This window comes from Ascidiella aspersa, chromosome 3 (genome assembly GCF_963924565.1).
Source record: "Ascidiella aspersa chromosome 3, kaAscAspe10.2, whole genome shotgun sequence".
NCBI classification, from domain to species: Eukaryota; Metazoa; Chordata; class Ascidiacea; order Phlebobranchia; family Ascidiidae; genus Ascidiella; species Ascidiella aspersa.
This window is the reverse complement of record NC_139449.1, coordinates 32,665,391-32,690,893: the sequence shown is the minus strand read 5'-3', so window position 1 is coordinate 32,690,893 and position 25,503 is coordinate 32,665,391. Positions and strand designations below refer to the sequence as shown.

At 37.4% G+C, this 25,503-nt stretch overlaps 3 protein-coding genes across 3 annotated transcripts; 1 reads left to right on the top strand and 2 right to left on the bottom strand.

The window, feature by feature from the left end:
- Nucleotides 1–8,720: 8,720 nt before the first annotated feature.
- LOC146162552 (zinc transporter ZIP1-like) lies at nt 8,721–11,150 on the top strand. Its single transcript, XM_083384621.1, has 2 exons — nt 8,721–9,382; nt 9,991–11,150. The coding sequence occupies exons 1-2, from the start codon at nt 9,140–9,142 to the stop codon at nt 11,002–11,004; spliced, it is 1,257 nt and encodes a 418-aa protein (XP_083240747.1). The 5' UTR covers nt 8,721–9,139; the 3' UTR covers nt 11,005–11,150.
- Nucleotides 11,151–12,934: 1,784 nt separating this feature from the next.
- Nucleotides 12,935–15,371, bottom strand: LOC146162551 (uncharacterized). The gene is made up of 2 exons (XM_083385231.1): nt 15,341–15,371; nt 12,935–13,786 (listed from the first exon to the last, which is right to left on the bottom strand). The coding sequence occupies exons 1-2, from the start codon at nt 15,369–15,371 to the stop codon at nt 13,035–13,037; spliced, it is 783 nt and encodes a 260-aa protein (XP_083241357.1). The 3' UTR covers nt 12,935–13,034.
- Nucleotides 15,344–22,190, bottom strand: LOC146162550 (receptor-interacting serine/threonine-protein kinase 2-like). The gene is made up of 5 exons (XM_083385230.1): nt 22,167–22,190; nt 17,865–18,028; nt 16,861–17,548; nt 16,010–16,164; nt 15,344–15,433 (listed from the first exon to the last, which is right to left on the bottom strand). The coding sequence occupies exons 1-4, from the start codon at nt 22,188–22,190 to the stop codon at nt 16,021–16,023; spliced, it is 1,020 nt and encodes a 339-aa protein (XP_083241356.1). The 3' UTR covers nt 15,344–15,433; nt 16,010–16,020.
- Nucleotides 22,191–25,503: the final 3,313 nt, after the last annotated feature.

Genomic DNA, 25,503 nt, shown 5'->3' with positions numbered 1-25,503 from the left:
GAAATCGAAAATCAATCAAGTAATGATTCTGCTAGTAAACGTCGGTATGTGAAAATTTAAGTCGTAAGTCATTTAATCTAAGTTACGTGGCGTATTGAAAAAAAACAGCTACTCATTATTCAAATATCTAAAAAAATAAAAGATCAACGTTTTATTTAAACAATATTCATATTTATATCATAAAATTTCGAACATGACGTAACTTGACTCTGTAAAATACAAGTTGTGACGTCATGTTTGAGTAAACCGCTTTTGTTTACAGGTTAGGGTTCGGTTAAGGTTCATGGTATTTCAAATTATTCGGTTCAGTTCCGGTTCGGTTCCTAAAAATCTCACAAAAAAACGTTCAGATTCGGTTACGGTTCGGCAAAAAATTGACCCAAAACCGGTTCATAAAGTTCCGGTTTGGTTCCGGTTCGACTCCCTGATTTAAATACATTTAATGAGATGAGTATTTTTAACGATTTGTTTAAACATAGCTAAATGTGTTTATATAGTTGGCCAACCAATTAAGGAAAGGTAGCAGAGCGGTCACAATTAAAATAGATCATTTTGTTTGCGTCACAACTTAACGGACTTGCGCCATACAGTTGTTTATTTATTCCATTGGGCGTAGTGTACTGGCAGGCAAGCGATACGACTGCCTAGTTTGTATGGCTGCTCTTTGTTACCAAATAGGATTGACCCAATACAATCGTGAATGACATTTCAAAGCAGTTTTTACATTGAGCAATGCGATTGTAGCCCTAAAAAATGCCATGGTGCATTATAATGCCACATCTCAGCAGTTTTGTGTTAAATTAAATGTTGGATTGGCGTTGGCCTTATACTTTTTGGAACCTTTGAGCGTAACCACAAAAATCTGTTTACATCAGGTCATACCATACGCCCGAGGGCCAGAACCTAGAATCAAAATAATTTTTTACGGCCCTTGGGCAAAATAGATCATTTTGTCAAGGAATGTTTTGTTAGGCGTAAAAGATGTAACATTCCTGTTTGCCGTCATATAACATAATCCCATTTTGTTTATCGTTTTTAGTATTGTGTAAAACATGATGATTGTTGATTAGTTGGCCGCGCTTATCATTCTGTCAGTAACTAGAAGATAAACACGGCGTTGCCCAGGTTAATTACGGTACTTACTTGTAACAATAACATTCGTGACTGTAAAAAATCAAATTCAATTCTTAGTTTTGTGAGATTAAATTACTCTTTTTACGGATTTTTTTATACACCGCAACAGCGAATGTATACAAAAAGCAATGTCGTATGTATACAAAAAGCAATGTTTATGTTGTGTGCTATAAACAATAAGACTATCACCTTATAAGTATACGGCCGGTGTGAAAGCGGCATCTAATCAACTGGAGTGGTATAAAAGTTGGCTGAAGCCGCATTTTGCTGTCAATGGTTTAAAAAAATGGTGCAATTTAGCATGCTGTCAAAGTGCAATGTTGTGTGCTGTTTCTGGAATGGTGTAATGGCAAATATTATTTCAAGCAAATAAAACCGGCACCAAACTGCGTCATACATGAGAAAAAGCCCTTTAAAAATAAAAACTGCTGACGGTGGTCGCTTGAGATGCGCGACTTTCTCTCATAGAAAGAGAGAAAATGTTTTTCTGTCTGGGGAGCACATGAGTTTCTTTCTATTTTAGTCGTCTCGCTTAATAGGGAGCAGTATGAGCGACGTTGCTCTGTCTGTCTCTTTAAAATCGCATGTCAGCGACCGAGCGGCGACACAGTACTTCAGTGGCCGACAGACAAGAGATTCAGCCCACTTTGATAAAACGTCTGGTGAATTCTCGTTTACAAAACTAGGTAAGAAAAACATCGGTCAATCCAAAAATAAAAAAGTCATGATTCTGCTATTAAACGTCAGTGTGTGAAAATTTTTAACTTTGGAGAAAAATGGCAAAAACGTCTAGCAGTTGAACAGTCAGGCAATTGTTAGGAAAAACAGCATGTGCAAAAGAAATGTTTTTTAATTATGGAGCCCGTTTGTAGCTTATAACGAACTCTTCATTGTTGTGTTGTGTTTTTAAGTAACTGGGAACATAAAAAACTCACGAATACGCAAAAATTGTACCATTTATATACCACAACGGCTATTTTTCATAGTAAATTCACTAGGACGACAATGCTTCACGCCAAATGACGCCACTGACTTTTTTCTTACGTGACGATAGTAGTAACGGCATTTGATATCGGACAACACCGGGGTACGTTTTGCCCAAAACAAAATCAACGATATCGCTATCGGAATAGAATAGTAAGTTGCATATCCTGGGGCTGCTATGCAAAAAAAGCCTTGTTTTGCCCTTTGTGCGCAAAGCAATTAGATTAGTTAATTATCCTTGGCTACATAAGCATCGATTAAGCTGGTTCATGTTTATAACGCGACGGGCGGTATGCACTAAGCGTCTTCAAAGTCACTCATATTGGTGCAAGCATGCCAAGGCTTTTAACAAGTCGGCCGCTCGAGCGGTGTGAACATAGCCCAAGACTGTCCACGCCAAGATGTATAGCCTGAGGGAACAGTCAACGAATTATGTCTTTGGTTTTAAACGCCACAAAGCAGTTGAGTCGCAGCTCGTACACAGTTGCGAATTAAGACAAGACGACCCAACGACGGTACGGGCTGTTGCATATATGGATTTACAAGCTTTGCTGTCTGCTGTAAACAAAGAGCGTCACACCAGCGCGAAATAATTTTGCCTTAAGTATTTTGTTTCTGCTCAGGTCTTGTCTAGTTGTGCAAAGCAAGTGGACGAAATGTAATATGCGTAAAGCTAGTCGACCTAACCCGTAGGTTTTATGTGGAAGCACTATGCTGTTATTTAGTTGTTTTTTTACAGCGTCATTCAAAATGTGGCGTCCAAGAGGTTATGCTGACGTTCTTACGTCAAGAGTAGAACTAACAGTTTTTTAGGCAAACCTGAAAAACCATGAGAACGCCTACTAGTTAAAGCACCAAAATGTCGCATCTAATTGTATTTAATTTTTCTTCAAATTAGTTATTCGGCTTATTGAGTTCTTGAAATTTAAACTATGATCGATTTCCCAAAGGTAACAGAATTTTAGAACTGTAATAAAGCTAACTGTTTTATTATGCAGGCAAATTTAGCTAAAACTGTTTAAATAGTCGTGTATTGCTTTAACGTCATATTATAACCAACGCATTTTATCAGGGTAATTACCGATGATGCTGAATCTGTCTATAGCGCTTTTCAATTACGCTTAATGGCACGTTGTATGCTGTAATCATGGCTTAGTTTGGTATAGGCACGTTCGCAAAGCGTGTTTTTACTGTAACAACGCAAACAGAATAGCGGTTGAATCAAACTAAACGAGGTTTGAAGTAATGTTTTGACTACGACTGAATAGCTAAGAAAAAAGCGTGCTAAGGAAACCGTTTGACAACAAATTGCTGACGGAAAAGAATAGGTCGTGTGAAAATTCAGGAAATAACCAAGCCCTGTCTCTATTCAATTCGGAACGCTTACAAATCCACTGTGAGTATAGTCTCTATGTTTCGCTTAAGCGCTATTGAAATGTGTACCACCTTCTGATCGATATTGCGAAAGGTAATGTTAACTCAGTTCCCCCAAATACTGGCACGTGCTTTTTGTTACAGCGTAAAGCGCGCTTCTAAAGCCTGTGAAACTTAATACTTTTATGAAGCAAGCAGGTAGTCTCCAGTCACGTCTGAAAGCCATACAATTAAAACCTGTCGACGAGAATTTTCTGGCCGGCGACAGAAAAACTGCAAGTCACTGGAGCGTTACCCGGCAACTTTGTTTAGTCATTGGCAGCGCATTGTTACGTCAGACAAAGTGACGCGTGAAAGTAGGTAAACGTAATGGTGGGATACTTACATTACTGTACAATAAATGGCCCACCGAGCTGAGTTTAATAATCCGATTTGATGTTATCTTGTGTGGGGTCTGTTGTCCCCCTACGTTTAACAGCAAATTCATTCAAGTTTTTGACGTTGCAGTTTCGAGAATAGCTTGAGCAGCAAAGCATTTTGCCATGACGTGCATCATTGTAGCTGGTTGTCAGCTGAGTACTAGTTTCCCCCTTTTCTGTGAATAGCTGCGCCGAAATCTGCAAACTAGAATGCGATATAATAGCCTTGTTGAAGTTGGTCGTAAAGAGAGCGCTTAAAACGAGACAGACATCACGAAAACGTGAGCTAGTAAGTAAACAGCTGAGGTACGTTTTGTATGCTAAAGGTGAAATACATCCTGAATGAATTGTGCGCTGTACAGGAACACTGAAAGCGATGCTTTTAACCAAATCCTGGCGTGTTTTTATGCTATATTGTCTGTGTGCTGCTGTAAAGGCTCAAGACTAAAGAAAAGCACCCGCCGGGCAAAACTGCAAGGAGGCCATCGACACCTAAATGTCAACAGTCAATAGGTAACGCGGCATTAGACACACAGCAGAAAACCAGTTTCGCGTCTTGTCGTTTCAGTTGTGTCAATCTTATACCGGGCACGATAGATAAGATAAAATAAGGGAGGTTAGAGTTAAAGTCTGTCAATTGGGTTTGCGTAGAAACAGTCATTCCATGCTATTGTATCACAATAGTTGTCTAACTTTTTAACCTAGCGGAACCCTTTTGCATCTATTCCCATCAATTTTTATTAAAATTTAAAATTGGGTACAATATCTGCGCTAATATTGGAATTAGCAAACTCACACAAGCTTATAAGTATGATTATTCTATATTTTAAACTTAATAAGAATAACGTGATGTAGCTTATATAGTTTTTCAGAAAAGATATTAAACAAATATTGCGTAGGTCATTTGAAACTTTAACTCGGGTCACTAGGGGCCAACTGACCGCAGTTTGACAACCATTATTTTTAGTTCATTCCATGTTTGGCCAACTCTGTCGCAATATTACGTGGTCAATATTTTCGTGACGTCAGACTGTCCTATAAGCTTTCCCTATAAGCGCTGTTATTAGCAATAAACTACCGATTATGACATTTTATCGATCGGATGTTAAAGTGTATATTAGTTTTTTTTTAAAGAGTAAATCGTACCGGTTTAGGAAGAAAGTTAATACGGAAATCATAACTAAAGCTTGTGAGTTGTAGATTAGCAAAGTTTTTTTAAGAAATATTTATTTTAAAGGTTTAAATTACAGGTGTGGAAGTAGGCGAATTAGACGACTTTGTTTTTTAACGATACATTAAAGTTTTTTCAACGATTTTTTTTTCTTTTTGAGATATATGACTAGTAATTAGTAGATTTTTTTGACTAGATGACTAACTTTTGCGCTATCATAGCATTTTTCAGTTACCCGTTGTTTTGGAAATTTCATCATCGTCATAATTTGGAATATTGATTAAATCCTATCCAGCAAACAAAATACATCTCGCGTTAAGACATGCGATCCTTAGTAAGACGAATTAGGTTACTTGAAATATGATGCCGCCTGACTGTATTGAAGCGATAGTGTCTACTGGGGAAACTGTTTAAATATACAATTTCCACACCTATGTCTAATAACGTGCCCGTATCTCGAAAACAGTAGACAAACAAAAATAACATGAAACCATATCCAAACCCTCAAACGCTCAACGGTTAGGATTTATAGGTAAACTGGGTTAAAGTTCACGCATAGGAGGGGTGCGTCTTTTAAGCAAACGTGCCGATTTTGTGAGACGTTTGCAATTTTCCGAGCTAGCGATTTGTACATAACTTCAAATAAAGTCAGATGACAGTTACTCATCAGTTTTGCGTGACAAAATGACAAAGTCACATCCTGTTTCAAGTTGCGCATCTAACGAACCGCTTCGTGACTGCAAAGTCATTCTTTCTTTGTTTCCGTGAAATAGGATCTTTGACAAGAGATGGCGTTTCGCAACAAAACTTTCCGCTTTCACTGGGCGGGGTTCGAAAATCGTACGAACGGGTCCTCCCTAAAACAGTGCGTTGTGTCCTTACGTTTTTCCTATCATGCAAACCCCAATAGCATTGTAATCGGTTTATTTGACAAGCTTACAAAATTGAAAGACTGTTGATTTTTTCGATACATTACGAACGGTTTGGGGTAACTCTCACATTAAAGGCGCTCAAAACAAAATTCATGTTAAAACTAGTTTTTCATTTAAACAAATTTTAAACGTATTTTGTCCCAAAACATAGTAATAAAAGTAAGCCAGAACGGATCAGTGTTCTGGTAAAGTAATATCAGTTACACCATATCGGGATAAAAAATGTTATTTTTTGACCAGGTCATGCCCATTTTCTACCATGTCATCCGCCAACGCTTTAAATGTGTTCAAGTTGAAAAAAACAAATTTGTGCACGGCATTCAACGATAATCTAATTAGGTTCCGATACTGTATGGCCTCCCGTAACTTGGTGACGTCAAAAATAATTCTACGTTCAACTCAGCAAATGTCCTTACGTCCGATTTTAGATTAACTTAAACTAAGAAAATAATAGACCATTATTATTATACTTATCATTGACATAATAAGGCAACCTACGGCCTAAAATCATCCAGCCCGCCACCTTCTTTACGAAATAGCTAAGAGGCCAGTTCTCATATTTTTTTGGCTATCTTAACTATAGGTATATGTGACTTTTATTCAGATTAAAGGCGTAATGCCGACCATGAAATTATTAGCAATAGAAGTTTCGCCAACATATTTCATCTGAGTGCGTAATTGTCAGTTAAAATTTATTACTAAAAAAAATTATTTAAATTTATCCGCATAGACCATTTTTGAGGTTGAATTTGAAGTTGGTTCGTGATTAAATAAAATCTTTTTACATATCGATTTTGTCTTAAAAGCCGTGAGAGTCTCGCTCCCAATTTTGAGGTCGCCGCTGTTTTTGGACCCTTTTAGGCCACTGTAATAAAGATGGTCGTTAAACCAGTTCAAAATGCTGTCCAATTAGCAGGTACTTTTCCCAATTTTAGGAGGCTTTTTCAATTTGATGAGCACCGAAAAGGGGAACTCGACAAAAAAAACGTTTTTTTTTAATGTGCTGTAGCTTTCATTCCTTCATGTTTTAAATTGTTCGAATTCCACTTGTTTTTTCTGCAAGTTATTCCATTTCCCTATAAACGAGCATAGACGTGGAAACATTTTGCTTTAAATTTACATGAACATGGTTATGTTTTTATTGCTGGCAAATAAAGAATTTGAACAATCGCGCTGGTGTCTTTGTCAATTACAAAAATTCATTAAATTTGGATGCGAAGGTTTATGCTTTCACTATTGAAGGTACATCAAAATGTTAACATTAGCGCTGCTTTATTTGTCAATTAAATCATGTTAGCCCAAATTAAATTGACTTTGTCTAACAAGTAGATACGAATGTAAGTTAAAAACACTTGCTAAATTCTGTATTCACACTACAGTGGTTTTCTTCCAGTTACGTAATTCGTTTCTAATTGCGAAATCCATTTTTTGGCGGTGAAAGCGCAAAGTCCTCCTATACGTCCAATCCAAAGCAGAACAAACAGCCAACCAAAAGAAATGCACATGATAGGCGGTTGTACGAACTCACCCATGGTACAGCAAGGCAATTAAACGTCATAAAAATTTGTCGTTGCGGAAAGCCTTTTTGTTCAGCGCAGCGTTCAAAACCTAACGCAGCCGTTTCAATTGTTATTATGGTTTGCGCAACTGGCTTAAGCTGTTAAGTTGAAACCTTTGCATTTTATGACTGCACATTAAGCAGATAGCACTATAGCAGTATAAGAAAGTTTTCGCAGTGAATTTGTTTCTTTAGAACAGTGTTTCTCAACCTAGTGGTCACCGTTCGATTTTGTTGGGTCACCAAGTGTATTTGTTGTATGTAGTTAGATTTATTGAAAGAGGTTCCGAGCAAGAAATTTTTGAAATTTGATGAAGCAATACTTTGACATGGCTCGTATTATTTGCATTCCAACTTATTTATGCTAATGTTATATGCTTTGTTCTCTTATAAAAAAATCAGTGAGATAATGGGGTCGCTAAAGCTTTGCTGTTGCTTAGCATTTGGGCTGACGCTTAGCATTTGGGCTGACGCTTAGCATTTGGGCTGTTGCTTAGCATTTGGGCTGACGCTTAGCATTTGGGCTGACGCTTAGCATTTGGGCTGTTGCTTAGCATTTGGGCTGACGCTTAGCATTTGGGCTGACGCTTAGCATTTGGGCTGACGCTTAGCATTTGGGCTGACGCTTAGCATTTGGGCTGTTGCTTAGCATTTGGGCTGACGCTTAGCATTTGGGCTGTTGCTTAGCATTTGGGCTGACGCTTAGCATTTGGGCTGACGCTTAGCATTTGGGCTGACGCTTAGCATTTGGGCTGACGCTTAGCATTTGGGCTGACGCTTAGCATTTGGGCTGACGCTTAGCATTTGGGCTGACGCTTAGCATTTGGGCTGACGCTTAGCATTTGGGCTGACGCTTAGCATTTGGGCTGTTGCTTAGCATTTGGGCTGTTGCTTAGCATTTGGGCTGACGCTTAGCATTTGGGCTGACGCTTAGCATTTGGGCTGACGCTTAGCATTTGGGCTGCCGGAGAAAAAAAACTTGAGAAATATTTCTTTGAACTTAAAGTATGGAATCTTATGAGACCTCTGTACGAATAGATAAGAGTGAAAATGCAATGGTTTTCAAAAAAGCATTATTAGTCGATGTATGTTGAAGGATGAAAATTAGCAGTTGGCCTATTTCTGTTCAATCTATGGGACTGCTCTAGTTTAGGAGCTTAAACCAACGAGGTTTTACGTTTGTAGCACCATTCATAAACGTTCCCGGTCAACCAGGCAATACGCTAACAAACCATTATTGGTAAAAGCTAACATGCAATGCTTTAACAGATAAAATCGTAACTTTATAAAAATTCAGCATCCCAATTACTATACCGATTTTCAAATCATTAAAGTGCAACTGGAAACGGTAGATATCATGTAATAAACCTAAAACACTTTAGGTAACAACTGTTTCACATAACTTTGAAAACATTGTATTTTTCAGTAGGAATGTTATTCAGAAGAAAGCCGGTATGGGCATAGCTTTTTGTTTCTTTTTTTCTCGCTTTTATATTTCTCCTCTTGTCCAGCACCCATAGTAAAAAAAACACAACCTGCCCTGCTTAGCCGCAGCCGTGTAGCTTCAATGGACATCCTGCTGGCAAAGATCCTCTCAGCCCTTGTGCTATGGATCCTGAGCCTGTGCTTCGGCCTGATGATTCCCTACCTCATACTGAGATCCCGAACAAGTGGCAACCACACGAGTCATTCGTGCTCGGGTCATGACGTACTAACGGAGACCGACTGTCTGCTTTCCGACCAGGAAACAGCAGACTTGCCGCCGCCCAGCACTGAAGCCAGCGGCCCTCGGGTGTGGACTCACTTGAAGGTGAGATTGCTAGCGGTTAGGATCTTTACCAAGTTAAGGATGACCATCAAGCGCCTTAAACATTCGGATCATTTAACCCCGGTTATGCACAAAGTGTTCCAGGCTGACCACATATAGATGGCGAAGATTTTTCAATTGATAAAATATCATAATAACACACGTTTTGGAATTAAACGTTTTGTTAATAATAAAAAACCTCATCTGGTAATTGCAATTGTCAATTGTTCACAATTGCAATTACCAGAAGAGCTGTTTTTAAATTGTTAATATGCCTGGTAGCAACAGTGTTTATAAACGTTTTATTTTGTGATCTTATATGGTGACATTATTAATTGTACAGCACCGTGTATCCCGTTCTTTTCCACTAACCCGTCTTCCATTGTATAGTTTTATCTCTAAAATGCCCTTTGAGTTTTGTGTCTAAACAGCGTTCAAGATATAAGCTCTGAAGTCATTGACTCTCCACAGTTTAATTACGCGAAATACTTACAACTCTTCAACTAGGCGTCTGGCGTTCATGTACCTAAATATATATAGCCTGAATCCAAGAGTTGGTAACGCGCAATAATATCGTAAACACGTCCATTTTGTTCCTCTCCACAACGCAGCAAACCTACAAGGCGTTCTGCCGCTACGACATCCTGAGCGGCATCAACTGCCTCTGCGGCGGCCTCTTCCTGGGCATTCTGCTCCTCGAGCTGCTGCCGGAATCGCGCCAGGCGGTTCTGCTCGTCCTCAGCCAGGCCGACATCGTCACCAGCTTCCCGATCACCGAGTTCGCGGTGGCGCTCGGCCTCCTGCTGGTCATGTTCATCGAGCACGCGGTCAGCGCTATTTGCGGGAAAACGCGCGCCGAAAGCCCGCGGGAATACGACGCTATTTCGCGAGGCAGCGCCGATTGCGAGTCCAATTGCGCGCCGTCGTCCAGCGCCCATACGCCCGCGCCTCGAGGTCGCTCGTCAGACGGCACCAGGTCGCTGATGCTCATCGCCATGCTCTCCATTCACTCGGTGTTCGAGGGACTTGCGCTTGGACTGCAGCTCTCCATCTCACCGCTAATCCAGCTCTTCGTGGCCATCTCGGTTCACAAGAGCGTGCTCGCCTTCGGTCTCGGCTTGCGCCTCTTCGAATCTTTAGCCAAGGCCGCGCTGGCGATCGCTTGCATCTTTGTCTTCTGTACTGCGTCGCCGCTCGGATGCGTCGTCGGACTCGTGCTGACGCGCGACGCAACGTCACCGCCCAACGTTACGGCGCCGTCGACCGCAACGCCGCCGCCGCTTCCATCGCCGCACGGGAGTAAGTTCTTAGCCGAGATGCAGGTCAACAACCTGGCGCAGGTGTCGGGAACCCTCATCGCCAACGCGATCCTCGAATGCCTCGCAACCGGCACCTTCCTCTACGTCACCTTCATCGAGGTCATCCCCTCCGAGTTCTCCCACTCCTCCTCCGAGGAGGACGGAGCAGGAGGAGTAGTGGGAGATGGCGCTCACGACCACGCCGGCCTAGTGGTGTCCGGAGCGTCGGCGCTCGCGAAACGCCGAAAAATCCCGCTCGGCCAAATCTGCAAGCTGCTTATTCTGCTCACTGGCTTTGCGGCAGTCGCGGGTTTGCAGTTTGTCTGACGCCTCGGCTGCGTTGCTGACTGAGGCGGACATTGAAGCACCTGCAACCAGATTTGGACAACTAGATAATTCTAGTTTTCTAATTCAATGAAATAAAGCAAAATGCGGCTAATTCAAATTGTAATTTGTGAATTGCTTGTGTGATCTAGTTTTAATGTAATTAGGTTTTTACCAAAAATGCTACTTTGTCCAACGGCATTTTTAGTCTCTTAGCCAAATCAAAGAACTTGAATTCAAACTCTTTGGTTGAAACGAAATTTTCCAAGGCTAAAAATCATACGGTATGCTAAAAGGCATGAAAGTTAGCACATACCTATTTATCGTTCAGATTTTTATTAGAATACTTCTCGTTTTAAAAGAAATTGATTTTGAATAATCAAATGTAATTCTTGTTGAAATTCGTTTCTTCAAAATTCGCTAATTCTAATTCTAATTTTTGAGAAAATTGGAGAAAACTCCAAAGGATCTTATTTATTCTAATTGTAATCTAATTTGGAAAAAATGAAATGCTCTAATTTTAATTATATTCTAATTTAAAAAACCTAAAATAAATGTAGTTGTCACCTGGCTGGGTAAACAAAGGTGTTGGCGCGAGGTGTACGCCGTTGCCGTTAGAACACGTCGGAACGGCTCTTCCCTACTTTTTGATGTATGTTACCCTTTCTTTTTGCTTTCTGTAACCTCGTAGTAATAACATGCCGATGTCGATATTGGCTGGTTAAGCAAATCGCCTTCCATTACTCTTCTAATAATTAGTGTACCTAGCGAGCTCATAAGTATTAACCTTACACCCTTTATTAGAAAAAGGGCTTAATGTAATTTAAAACGCTATTAAGTGGTCACTTTGAGTTAAACAACTTTAATATTGAAGCCCGTTTGTGACGCTGTCTTCATGGTATACCTTGTATTGATAAATAAGGCTATAGCAACAATAAATCAAAGGGCTAAGTGCTGTATTGCCAACCCTAGACTAAAATCTAAGGCAAATTTTATTCCGCGATATTTCATTCAATTTTTTTATGTTTAATTTGTTAATTTTCTTGGTTCCAGTAATACTTTTGACCAGCGCCCATTTCCTTTTACCATTTCCATTGCATAAGACGTCAACCCGCCACCGATTGCACTTTTTAGTGGTTTTAAAAACTTATCGCTCCGTACATTTCGAGTTTCATATTGTTTCGCGTTTTCTGTGTGTTTTTTATACTTCGAGTTATGATTACATTTTAGCTACTTTATTTACAGGTTTGCCATTCATTCGTTGACCACACTATTTACTAACGCAATATGAACAAGTTGGTGCAAATTGGTACGATTTGAAAAGTAATTTGTAATAAAGTTACCTTTAAAGTTATTTGTTCTTAGTTAGGTGTCGGAATTCAGCGTAAGGATTGCCTATGTAAACCAAACAAGCGCAATTTTTTTCGCGCTTTGTGCGTTGCTACTTCTTGGTATAAATTAGAGATTATTTGCATAAAAACTTGGGACGAGCCTGATTAAGAGTTTGTATATCAAAATTGTTATGGCCCGCGACTAGGATAGGGTTGCCAACCCCTTTCCTTGTAATAATATAAGTGAATATTGATAAAACTAATTAAAATATTTATAAACTTGTTTTTTTTGGAAACTTTTATTTGAATTATACAACAACTTTTTTCTTAAAAAAATTAATGTGATATTCTGGTCTTTTTTTATTCAGTTCAGTTACTTGTGTTTTTAAAACTTCTGCCTGAATTTAAACTAAACACTGATTTTATACTATTATTCCTTTAGCAACAAAATCAAACAATCTTTTCACTCATTTACAAATTTATAGTTTTAACAAAAAAATTAAATCAAACAAGAACAATTAAAACGATTTGACTTTTTACAACTTTGTTCAACATAAAATAAGATATTTAAAACTAATTGTTACTTTGCTTAATTTGCAATTGAACAGACTCAGCCTTTTACAAAAACTTTAACCTTTTAAGTTTTTTTGAAAAAACAACAAAAAGTTCAAAAAGCCAAAGTTTTAACTTCACGTTATTTGTTTACTTTGCAAGCATTTCTTTGCATATTCTCAAATTGTTTTCCGTATTTTCTATAATTTCATTTTTTTCTTCTTTACTTATATAATCCTCGGCTTTCTTGTAAGCTTCCAGAGCTCGCTTGAAATATTTCACGCCTTCAGTGATTCGCAAGGTTTCCTCACACACAAGACCGAGGTTGTTTAAACAATGAGCGTAAACTCGATACTTAGAAGCTTCGAGGTCAAAAGTGTTTTCCATCAAAGAAAGCGCTTTCCTCAAACTTCGCTCCTGACTTTTCCGGTCATCGATTAAACCTTCGCTCAATTCTATGCAATGAGAGCACCAAGCCAAGTTTAAAACCCGAAGCTTTTCTTCAACATTTTTATTTTTCTCGATCTTTAACTGCAGGTCACGCATAAGTGGAAGCACGTGATCGCGCACAATGACTTTCATTGTGACGTCACTTTCAATCATCTGTTCATTTGTTTTCCTTAACCCCTCAGCACAAAGCATAATTTTCTCCACTGCTTTCTTCGGATTCTGGTCATTTGCGGAAATAATTGAAGATATTTGCAAAAATAAAACCGATTTAAAATATTTCTTTTTTTCTCTCAGTTTATTTCCAAGTTTTCGAAATTTATTCGCCGTTGTTTCCACTTGACCTTGGATGAGCCGTTGAAGGTCAACCGCGACTCGATTTGCTTCTTCATACTTTTTTATTCGCACCAAGGTCAAATATTGCTGGACAAGGTCAAGCGCAGATTTATCTCCGTCTGAATTAGTAAAACAAAGTTGCCATTTTCTCTTACAATAATTTTATTTACAATAAATTTTAATTACTAAATAATTCTTAAATGGGGATACACAATAAGACCCGCTGCCTCTTCGACAAACTATACACGAGTCCATTTGAAATACTTTTTGACTATTGTAACTATACGTAAGTGCGAAAAGTTTTCGCGCTTCGCGCGAATGTTCTTTTTTTACGTTCGGTTTTTACGTTTTGATGCTGTCTATTGAACTAGATTAGCGCATCTCTACCGTTGCGTCGTGGAAGGCTGCCAAGTGCGTCGCGGACAAACGGAAAACGTATTCAAAAATATTGGACATATATTTTTCAACGTTTCTTTTATTTTTAATTTCGGCAATGTAATAAAACCTTAAGAAATTTTTAAAAATTTCCCTCAAAAAAACGTTTTCCCCCAAAAAAAATCGCGCTCGCTTCGCTCGCCAGGTGTGTACTCAGTTAAAAAGGTTAAAAATACTGAACTAGATTAACTATTCAAGTGGCGTTTTTGCAGATATCGCGCTAATCAAATAACACCGGCAAAAAGCGATCTTCGTTTAGTAATTGCGAGTGGCGAAAGACGTGCTTTTAATTTAGCGTAGTCCCGTAAATGGATTTACCAAAATCGATCACATATATTTCACGGACTTGTTCTCGTTTTTCTCCTGAAGTTAACCATTGCATACTAAGCGGTTTCGCAGCTGGCGCCTGGCAGGAGTGTCGGCGACCCACGTGTGACGATGTATTTAGCGTCTAAAAGTTTGCTTTTGCTGGACGTTAATTGGCTGTTTCTGATGATTTTTTATTATTAATGACGTCATTATAATCGCTGTTTTATGACGTCATATCTGTCACTATTTTATGACGTCATTAACGTCAGACGGAAAAACGTGGAATTCTTGAAGTTGAAAATTCGGGACCCCCCTTTTGGGATTTCTGGATACGCACCAGATTAAGATCAACAACATTACAAAGCCAATATGCAGTAATATCCATGACAGAATAAGAACTTAATCGTCTGAATAAGACATAAAACCTTTCGGAATAAGTCCAAAATCAATCGAAATTAGGCCTAAACGGCCAAACTAATGCCTGAAGCTGTAGGGAGAGGGTATGAGACTATCGGGGGCCATGGGTCTGGCATCAGCCATTTTGGTTTGAGCACCCTAGTTTGAATGGCCTCCCTAGTTTGAATTGGTACAAGATTTTTTCGCCCTGTTTTGGATTATCGGTAGGTTATGGGTGGGGTTAGAAATTGGTTAGGGTTGAAATATTTAGGGAAGTTAGTGGTGTACTTGGGGGTGTGGTTTGGGGTTAGGTAAATTTTATATAGCCATGATTCTGGCCAGTTAGGTCTTATTCCGATGGGTTTAAAATTTAATCCAATTTAAACGGTACTACAACCATTAGGTGTTGGTCCTATTTTGGTCTTATCCTGAACTGTGTTTTATTCCGTTGATGTTGTTCTTATTTCGGTTTTATTGCTGGAGTCCACTTAAAAAAAATCACTGTCAGACATTAAAGGCCAAACAAATGTTACCTTTAGAATTAAAAATTTCTTCTAGAGACATTTTGACTTTTTGCACAGGTCTGATGAAAGTGTTGGTTTCTGAGGTGGCTGGTGAATGAAATCCTTTAAAAGCGAGTTTGAACATTTTGTGAAATGAGCTACAACAAGTAAAAGAAAGTATTTTTGAAGCAACTGAGGCGCTTTGACGGTGATATGTGCTTTCACCCTGGCATGTCCTGGATATTATGGCAATAACATTATATAATTACGCCAACAAAAATATCTTAAAAAAAAAAGTTTAGCGAAAAAATGGTCCATTTTTAGTATAAGTCTACTGTCAAACTTTTTAATCCTGTTAGTGTGACACTAATGCAAATATACCGAGAGGCATTGAACATATAAAGTTTAAACAAACAAATAAACGCACATTTTTGGTCAGGGGATGAATTTTTTTACCAGTATACAAAGTGCATATGTAGTATGTACATTGGCAAAACGTTTAATCAGAGACAACTTGAAATGTAAACAGTGCAAGTCAATTTTCAACGGTAAGCAAATATTCACCTTATTTATTAAACTTGTCACTAAATTGTACAGTTAATACCGTATTACTATGTCACCATGTGCTTGATGTACTTCCGTAATAATTTGTCACATTGTGTGTTACATACTTTGGGGTCTAATAACTGAAACGGTTACCTTGATCAAATTTAGCAGTGTGTGAGACAAATGTGTCGAGCATCTTGCTTGGATGCTTGTGGCTTAAGTTTGAGCTGCTTCACTGCAATCATGATCTGCTCAAGAACCAACCCTAAACTTTGCTGGTCGAACATTTGCTGAAGTTCCTTCTGGACCTGAAATAATGATATCCAGCACTCCTCAATTTAATCGGATATATACCAGTTCATACAAAATTTTGCCAATATAATCTCAAATTTTAGAATTACTAGATTTTTTAAGAAAAGTCCCATCAATACAATGTAAACAAATCATATAAAGATACTCTTTTAGGTACACTAGGCACGAATCTGTAATGTAGCGAAGCCAAATCAGTCAATTTACATAAAACTAAATTTAAATTATCTTGAAAAGACGTTTCAATATGCACTTGTTTCATCATCAGTTAATGTGACTTCAATCTATTCATCTATAAAAGGTGGAGCGCAATTATTATCATTCGAAACACATTAACTAGCACCTTCATGTGTTACACAGTACAGTGGTATTGATATTCTACGTTATCAAAGTTCAATTCGGAGCTACAGTCTTAGAAACATAGCGACACCAGCATCTAAATGTGTCTGAATCGAACTTCTTTTTTAGGATTATGTTGACTTACTTGACATACTTGGCTCTGAATTTTTTTAGTACGTATATTAATCAAGCATTATATTAACTGTTTTAAGTGGTGTATTAGATTTAAGGTTACAGCTAAAATCTACACTTGATTTTGTGTTGAACCAACTCTATACACATCTTAGCTTTAGACGTATAATTTAAGCTAATTTATAAAATTTCGATGCAAAGTAACCCGCTTGTACATATCTAACCTGAATCATGGTTGGTCGCTCGTCGGGGGATTGAACCCAGCACCTCAGCATAAGTGATTCTAGGCATGAGATGATAGGTTGTTCAGACGTAGAAAGGGTTCTCTTATAGCGCTCTATAGCCGAGCAGTCAGGACGGGCCCCATTAATAATTTTGTTTAATAGGCCAAATATATTCCCTTGGCCACTAAAAGGATATTTACGAGCCAATAACACATACATTAACATGCCATAGCTGTAAACATCATGTTTTTTGTTTGGTTTAATTGGATGATTACCTTTTAACACTTCCGGGGCTGCAAAGAGTGGGGTGAATGCATTGGATTGGGGAATTCCCATGGATGTTGTTATTCCTGTTTGGTTAACAAGTCTAGCCCCACCAAAATCAGCCAACTTACAGTGCAAGTCAGAAGTTAGCAAAACATTATCTGGTTTTAAATCGCCATGGATAAGGAATTTCTCTGGAGAAAAGTTGTGCAAAAATACAAGAGATTTTGAGATTTCTAAAGCGATTCGAAGTCGTAATAAAGGCCCCATATCACAAAGCTTGTTAAACAGCAAAGACCCAAGATTTCCCCCCTCATAATATTGCATGACAAGCCCCAGCGAAAGATGCCACTTGGCCCATCCGTGAACACGAGCTACATTTTCATGGTTAGCTCGCTGAAGCATTTCAGACTCATCTTTAAAGCTAAAATAAAAACAAATTACTGTTAATTTTTAGGTTGTTTATGTGATTTAATAAAAAATTAAATAAAGATGTATATATTCTAAATTTTACATTATATGTCACTGTTTACAATCTGCCTTATACCAAATTCGACTACACTTAACTTATTAGCATTTAAGAACTCTTAATGAAACTAAACTTGGTTAATAGAAATGAATGCTTATATAACGTTGCAATATAAAACACTTAAAATTACAAGCATACAAAATATTTTTTTTGTGCCACATACCTGAAATTCCCCTACTTCAAATAAATGTTATTTAGGAATTGCTCTTACCTTTCAATGATGGTCTGTGTCTCCTCTCCATTCACACTAAAGCACTTGATGGCCACTGGTCCAAATACAGGGTGGTTCCCCAAGATCACAACTCCAAAAGCTCCCTTTCCAACGAACGAGTTTTCAGGATCGCACAATATCTCACTTGCTTTCAGTTCTTGCAACTAAAATATTGTTTCATATATTGCAGATGTGTTTCTGTGCTATTTGTGCATGTATGCTAAAAATTTTAATCTGGCAACACTCGGGCTACGGAGTCTAGAGTCCCACTCTGATCGAAAAAAATAAGTTAGGTCGTCACCCCAGTTCTGAGTTGACTCCATTAGCGGACAGTAATGTGTGGACAATATTACTCCTTTTAACATGAAAATAATTTTTTTTCTTTTACTTCATGCCATCAATAATTCTAAACTTCCGATTGTTGGTGTGGAATCGCATTTAGATTCAATTCAATAATGCAAATCTAATTGCTAAAATTTTTATATTATTGTCCCTGGCTTTAGCAATAAATCTTATTGTACTTTTTCAGATCCGTGGACTCATGCAAAGTTCGGTAGCAGGTTGAAAATAACTTCAAACAAATCTGCATTTACTGATTAGATGACCTACCATTTATAGGTTTTTGTGAATACCCAAAATATTTTTGTTAGTGCAATAGTTAGTCATAGGAATGTAAACTATTGGTAGACATTTTAGTTTAGATGGCATCTAGCTTAATATTATTAAACTTAAATATCCCAAATTTTAATTTTCTTGTGATTTTATTAGAGTGGAATAAATATGCAAAAAATGCAAAGCTGGGAAATTAGATTTAGGCTAATAATACTTGACCCATTTAAACCAAAACGCTAGCCCACAGTCTACCTATTATAATGTGTGTTGATTTAACAATTAGTAGAGCATATTGGGCCATAATACATTAATGTGTGGTGTAACAACGATATAAACGTTTAAACAAAATTCGGCGCTGGTCTAGAATCCTACCACAACAAAACACCATTTGGGTTAGGGTTAGCGTTTGGGTTAAGGTGGGTCAAGTATTATTATTAAACAAAGAATATAGTAATACTTGACCCACCCACACCCAAGCGCTAACCCGCACCCTAACTCAAATTTTGTGCGTTGATTTTAGAACTGTGGTAGGATTCTAGACCAGCGCCCAAAATTCTATTAGGACTACTGGAGTTTGGGCTTTATCAACCACAATCAAATAATTAGTAAATCAATGTACACTATTTGAGTTTGTCATTGTTGAGCCAATACCTTTAAGTTTAACCATAAATGTGTGAAGTTAAACCATTGTATGCCTATACAGCGTGAACATTTTGTGTAAATCGTGGGTTTACCTAAAGCAGTGGTTTTCAAACCTTTTTATCCCAGAGACTAATGTCCTATTAGCATTAGAGTCCGAAGACTAATATGAATGATATGTAGGTAATTTAAACATATATAAGTGATTTATTTAGGGACCAATTTGTAATTTCCATTTTGCTTTAGGTGCATCAATGATCAATCCCTGATTTGCAACGTGACTTTGTAGTTCGCACATATAGTATTAAAATAAAACACTGCAAAGTTGTGCTGGGAGCAAAAATCGCGATATTGTTCATATTCAGTGATAAATATGGAAATTTTTAATCTTTGAATTATTTGAAAATTTTTCTTTCTTTGGCCAGGTAGGGTAGTCTAAAGCGCCGTGGCGAAATTTCGTTCGATTCCATCTCGAATTGAGGATGCTGCAGACGTTTAAAAATTATCGCGATATGTTATGAATATTAATATCGGTTATCGTCGATTTAAACCCTTATGCCCCATACTAGTGACATCGAGTGTGGTATCACTGGAAAGGTGCAATCAAGGTCTACAACAATTTGTTAATTAAACGGTGCGGAAATTTTTTCATCTTGTCATTTATGACGAATATTAATATTGAATATTAATATTTTTCATAATTTTTATATTTTTTTTTTATATTCAGAAAGTACAGGCCTGTATTAGTATTGTGGTATAATTTTTTTTTCAAAATTTTGGTCGTAAATACGTTTATTTTTACTTTATCGTTTTTGTGCTAGCGCTTTGGTGCTGTGTAGCTTGTGGTGGCAACGGTGATATCCAGAAACCGAAAGGGGGAACCCCAATTTTTAACTTAGGGAATTTTCCCATTTTCGTCTGACGGTAACAAATGAGATGTCATAAAATAGTTACGAGTATGACGTCATATTATAGTGATTGTTATGTAAATAGGAAAAAATATTCAGAAACAGTCGATTAACGTCCAGCAAAAGCAAACCTTTAGACAAGTGGTTCCCAAACATTTTTGGGTCGCGGCACACTAAAACATCGTAACTATTTCGCGAACACTTCGTAACTATTTCGCGAACAACAACAATAGTGTAATTTTACAATCGCCCTTAACACGCGACATACTATATGTAACTGTCTCAAAATTATTAATTTGTAATAGTTCGTATTTAAGTCTAAAATGCTTGCGTGTATGCCTATTGGTAATACAAATACTTTGTTTCCGAAATTACAAAAAGTTACGCGGTACCTTTGACAATCTCTCGAGACACACTAGTGTGCCGCTGCACACAGTTTTGGAATCACTGATTCAGACGCAAAGCGAACACGTTCGTCGTTAACACTAATGCCAGGGGCCAGCTGCGAAACCGTTTAATGTGCAATGGTTAACTTCAGGCAAAAAAACTAAACCAAGACCGGAAAAATGGTGAAATATGTGTGATTGATTTTGCTAGAATCTTATTTCGACTATCAGCAGCGCAGTTACCCAAGTTCAATTTACGGGACGACGCTTTAAGCACGTCTTTCGCCACCTGCAATAATAAACAAAGATCGTTTTTCGGGTGTTATTATGCCACAATTAGCGCAACATCTGCATGAGATATGTGCCAAGTCAGCTAAAATACAAGCTGCGGCCTGCGGTTGAGGGAAAATAAGTTGCATCAATTGAACACTAAACACGTGGTCTTAGAATATGCTTATAGAGAATAACTTTTGCGGTACATAAAAATGGCGACTTTAAAACGCGCACAACAGCCACAGTTAGACCCGCTTTTAATAGAATCTGCTTGAGAAAAAAAATGTTGTTTTTACTCAACATCGGATATTAGCGAAAAAGCAAAGAAACATTAGATGAGCCCAACTCGACGTTTTATCGAGAAAAAAAAAGCTGGACTAACGTTGTCAATTGGAGAATACGTAGGGGGAGGCGGGGCAAAACGGATCCACCGCTTTTCTCGTTAACTAAATTGTCCAGCGTCAATATTTATTTACTGAACGTTCACTATCGACGAAAAAATGTTTGTCGACAAAAATCAGGCTGATTCGGTTTTCGACAAACCAGGGAGTGGAGAAAATGTGCTTGGGAGATGTTGATATAAGGATGGTACAGTAAAAGTATGTGCTTGCTACTGAAGGTCAAGTGAAGGTCGAGTTATTTTTTGCTAAATAATTTGTAGATAAGGGTATGTCTCTAAATCCCAGACAGACTTTTTAAGTTAAAAGATTTTAAAGAAATCAGGTTTTCATGCGATACATAGTGTTGGGGCAAAACGGACCCCTGAACGGGGCAAAACGGACCCCTACAATATGGCAGTCCGGTATTCCTAGTGTAACTCACCCTAAAACTTTTCTGTTATTATTTTTTATTAGATTTCCAGTAAGGCATTTTGGAACAGGATTAAAATTACTTAAAATCATTATTTTATGTTGAGATTAATTTTGCATTAAGGCCAAACAATCTGAAATTTGAACAAGATGGGTCATAAAAAAGATCAATTGATAATTGTTTTAGTAGTCACGAGTGAGTATGGCATAAGAGAAATATAAGACAGTTTATGCATGGTCTATTTATATACCGAAAGCTATTGCAGACTCTTTACCGAATCTATCGATCAATGATGCAACTAGAAAAACAACTAGCCTGCAGTGAGGTTCGAACTCACGACCTCCGGTCAAGCCGGACTGTAGGGTCGTGAGTTCGAACCTCACTGCAGGCTAGTTGTTTTTCTAGTCTGCCCTGCTTGCATCATTGATCGACAGATTCGGTAAAGAGTCTGCAATGGCTTTCAGTATACTAATGATATGTAAGCCGTAATCGTTGGTCAAAAAGCAGCTTCAGAAAGGCTAGGTTTCAGTTGTAAACACACATATGTGTGTTCATGTTTCATTAGTCTATTTATAACCATTTAACTATTATATTGATGCAACGCTTCTTAGGTACGGTATAGTCCTATTTTGGTTTTCTTGTATGCTTTGTCGTATTTTGTAAGATATTTTTACCTTATAAGGCGCCATGCATAGCATTACTTGAATTATGACGTAACGTTGTGACGCAACTTGTGAAAATATCTCTGAAAATTTTGGTGCGCTCCTAAAACAAAAATCCTTGATCTAGCATTTTCACACAACAGGCAATTAAATTACCTTTAATGGGTGGGGTCCGTTTTGCCCCGCCAGGCGTCCGTTTTGCCCCGTCCAAAAATCGGCAAAAACGTTAATTTATTCAAAAGGTTTTATTCTTTCAGTTGTTTTTTTTTCGCATAGGAGTAACTTACGATTTCGGTTGCTACCCCACTGATCAAAAAATATGTTATAAACCTCGGAAAATAAGATTTATCCCTCAAGGGGCCCGTTTTTCCCCGCCTTCCCCTACATACTTGCTAATCAGCCAACCTATAAACGAATAACGGCGAAAGAGTAAAAAACATCCTGCAATACAACGCTTGTACGAACAAGATGCAAATCTAGCGTTTTGCGTTTGATTTTAGTTATTAGTTTGACGCATGACCCAAATACATTAAAAACATTTCCGCTTAGGGCAGTGAGTTAAACCCTGACAAAAGGAACAAAAATCGATCATAAGTGGCTCATAACACATAGAACCTACGTCAGGCCATTGCGAACGCTCGCTCGGTAAATAAAGTCGAGCCAATAAAAGAAGTTGATTCAGTTTGCCTGAATAGCGAACATTTCCAGTTCCCCTTTTCAGTTCTCAACAAAAGCTTTATGTGTTTGCATGTCTATTGTGTCAGTTAAGAGTGACGCTGTTTTTTCCCTAAGAATATCAAATAAATAAGATATAAATGAAACGTAACTTACTATATGACCAGTTTGTATATCTTTAAAATCTCGAGTAGAGTTACAAGTCTTTATTTAGCAGTTAAGTATAACGCCAATCGAATTCGACAACCGAAGCGACAAGAGTAGCAGAGACGTATGTCCGCTTGTTTTTTAATGTAATTAATGCGTTTTCGCTTGATGGTAGAACTAAAGCGTTAAATGTTTCACGCTCTTTTCTTTTACTTTCTTGGCCGGTCTTGCTAATCCAATCAACATCAGACCGGCTAATGCTTAACGCAGTTATTTTTTGTTTCATCTACCTTAAATGCGTCAGAATTGAATTAACTATTTAAACGCTATACCTGTGAGACGTGATGCAGTACGCTGTAAGCAGGTATTTATCGAAAGCGGGGCTACAATGCATTTTTTATTGTAAAATACAATTCGCAGTCTATGTATACTTTGCAATGCTGTGGAAGTTTGTTTAGTTTCGATCTACCTTCTTATAATCATCGGTAACAACTCGTTCTCGATATTCACTTTAATTACATGTATAAATTAAACAAAACGCAAGCCTAAAACAGAAATTACTTTTTTTAAACCTTAGGACATTTTTATTCGGACATGTATTGTTTGTAGCGTCCAAATCTTATTGCCATTATTAAACTATTCTTAAAATAAAACTATTTGATAATTGCAGCTACGCTTTCAACAATTAATATATATTTTTAATTTTTTCCTCATATTGCCAAAAACTAAGCATACATGCGATTATGCCACTTTTGCTATGTAATCATTTTTTCATCTATACCAAAAGTTCATGTGCCATAGGCCTATTATTTAATACTTTTCGACTCGGAATATAGAGTAGTAACTTACATTGTATAATTCACGCCACGATTCTGAATTGTTGGCATGTTTTTAGTCCTGATAATATAGCAGGCTCTACATCACAATAAAGTCAAAAGGCCTAACGTTTACTTACCTTTTTTCTCGTTACGTAAGAACTTGCGCGTAACAGGTCTTGATAAAAGCACCTCGTTAAACTAAACAATTCGCATTCGATATCTTGTTTTTTCGACAATATCCCACTTTTACTACTCCGAGTAAAACCGAGGCCTCAGCAGATATAATTTTGGCCACTTGTTGAATACAAATTGCCAAGGGCATATAGGACGCTGGTCGTTACATTTTTATGCTTTTCTATATGGGTTTTTATCAACATTAAATTATAAACTACCGGTAACTGTTGTATTGACAACCCCAAGTGTTATGTTATGCGTATTGTTTGCGTTTTCTGTATGTTTTTTATACCTTTTATGATTACATTTTAGCTATTGTATTTCCAGGTTTGCCATTCATTCGTTAAACATACTATATACTTACACAACGGGAACACATATTTTGTCAACATCGAATTTTTTTAGTTTGTACAACGGTGCAAATTGGTACGATTTGAAAATCAATTTGTAATAAAGTTATTTTAAATGCCATTTGTTCTTAGTTGGGTGTCCGTATACAATAATAAAAAAAAAAAAAAAAAAAAAAAAAAAAATTAGTTCTGTATTTCTGTAGTAATCCAAAATGTCGATTGCAGCCGCGATATAGAATGCAAAATTTACTATGACATCACAAATCGTATTGCGATACCGAGACCTGCAGGCTTTTAACTTTGTTTGTCAAACATTTTCCGTCGTTCCTCTCGGACCTAAAACAAAGATACCAAGCACTTATTTATTTAATCCGATATATACCAGTTCATCCAAAATTAAGCTAATATAATCTTAAATTTTAGAAGAACGAGATTTTTTTAAAGAGGTCCCATAAATAAAATGCAAACAAAAACAAAAATTTGTTCCGAATACTTAACGCAACAAAATTTGCGATTTCGGAAAAAAAAGTTTGTAACACGGAACAAATTTGGGAACACAATGCAAATTCCGATAAGAGACCATCTTTATAGGTAAATGCAAAAAAATCGCGTAATATAATTTCTCTTTAAAGTAGATTTTCGTTTTGAGGAAGTCTTCTCAGCCAAAGGGACGTGCGCATGAAAACTATCTAAGTGGAAAGCTTCTCCAACTTAATCTATATAATTTTTTCGCGGATGTGGGCCTATTACGAATTACCGTATGACCCTTTGATGATTAACATATAACAAAAAATATAAGAAATATTGGCACTGGTCTAGATTCGTACCATACAACTATTCGTTCAGCGCGAATTGTTTAGTTTAGGGTGGCCCAAGTATTATTACTATATTTACTCCTTTATATTCATTTCTCGCTCACAATTTCGATTTACCAATGCGTTTGGTTACTATAAAAAAGTGGTAGGATTCTAGATCAGCGCCAAAATTTTTGCAACTTTCATTTTATGTGTAGCAATGTGTCATGTCTCCTTGTAAATTAAAAGGTTTGCCAATTTAAGTGGAAGCGCGATTTTTTTACACATAAATTAGACTCATTTTTAATTGCGTAAAACTTTTCGGACGAGCCTTATTAAGACTTCTTAAAAGCTACACGTTTTTATAACAAAATTGTTAGTGAAAATTTGT

Coding starts and splice junctions, on each gene's coding strand:
- LOC146162552 (XM_083384621.1), top strand. CDS start 9,140: ATGGACATCCTGCTGGCAAAGATCCTCTCAGCCCTTGTGCTATGGATC. Junction 9,383..9,990: donor GGGTGTGGACTCACTTGAAG/GTGAGATTGCTA, acceptor TCCACAACGCAG/CAAACCTACAAGGCGTTCTG.
- LOC146162551 (XM_083385231.1), bottom strand. CDS start 15,371: ATGTCTCTAGAAGAAATTTTTAATTCTAAAG. Junction 13,787..15,340: donor AGAAATTTTTAATTCTAAAG/GTAACATTTGTT, acceptor TTACTAATTCAG/ACGGAGATAAATCTGCGCTT.
- LOC146162550 (XM_083385230.1), bottom strand. CDS start 22,190: ATGCTATGCATGGCGCCTTATAAG. Junction 18,029..22,166: donor TATGCATGGCGCCTTATAAG/GTAAAAATATCT, acceptor ACAATATTTTAG/TTGCAAGAACTGAAAGCAAG. Junction 16,165..16,860: donor AGCGACCAACCATGATTCAG/GTTAGATATGTA, acceptor TCATTATTTCAG/GTCCAGAAGGAACTTCAGCA.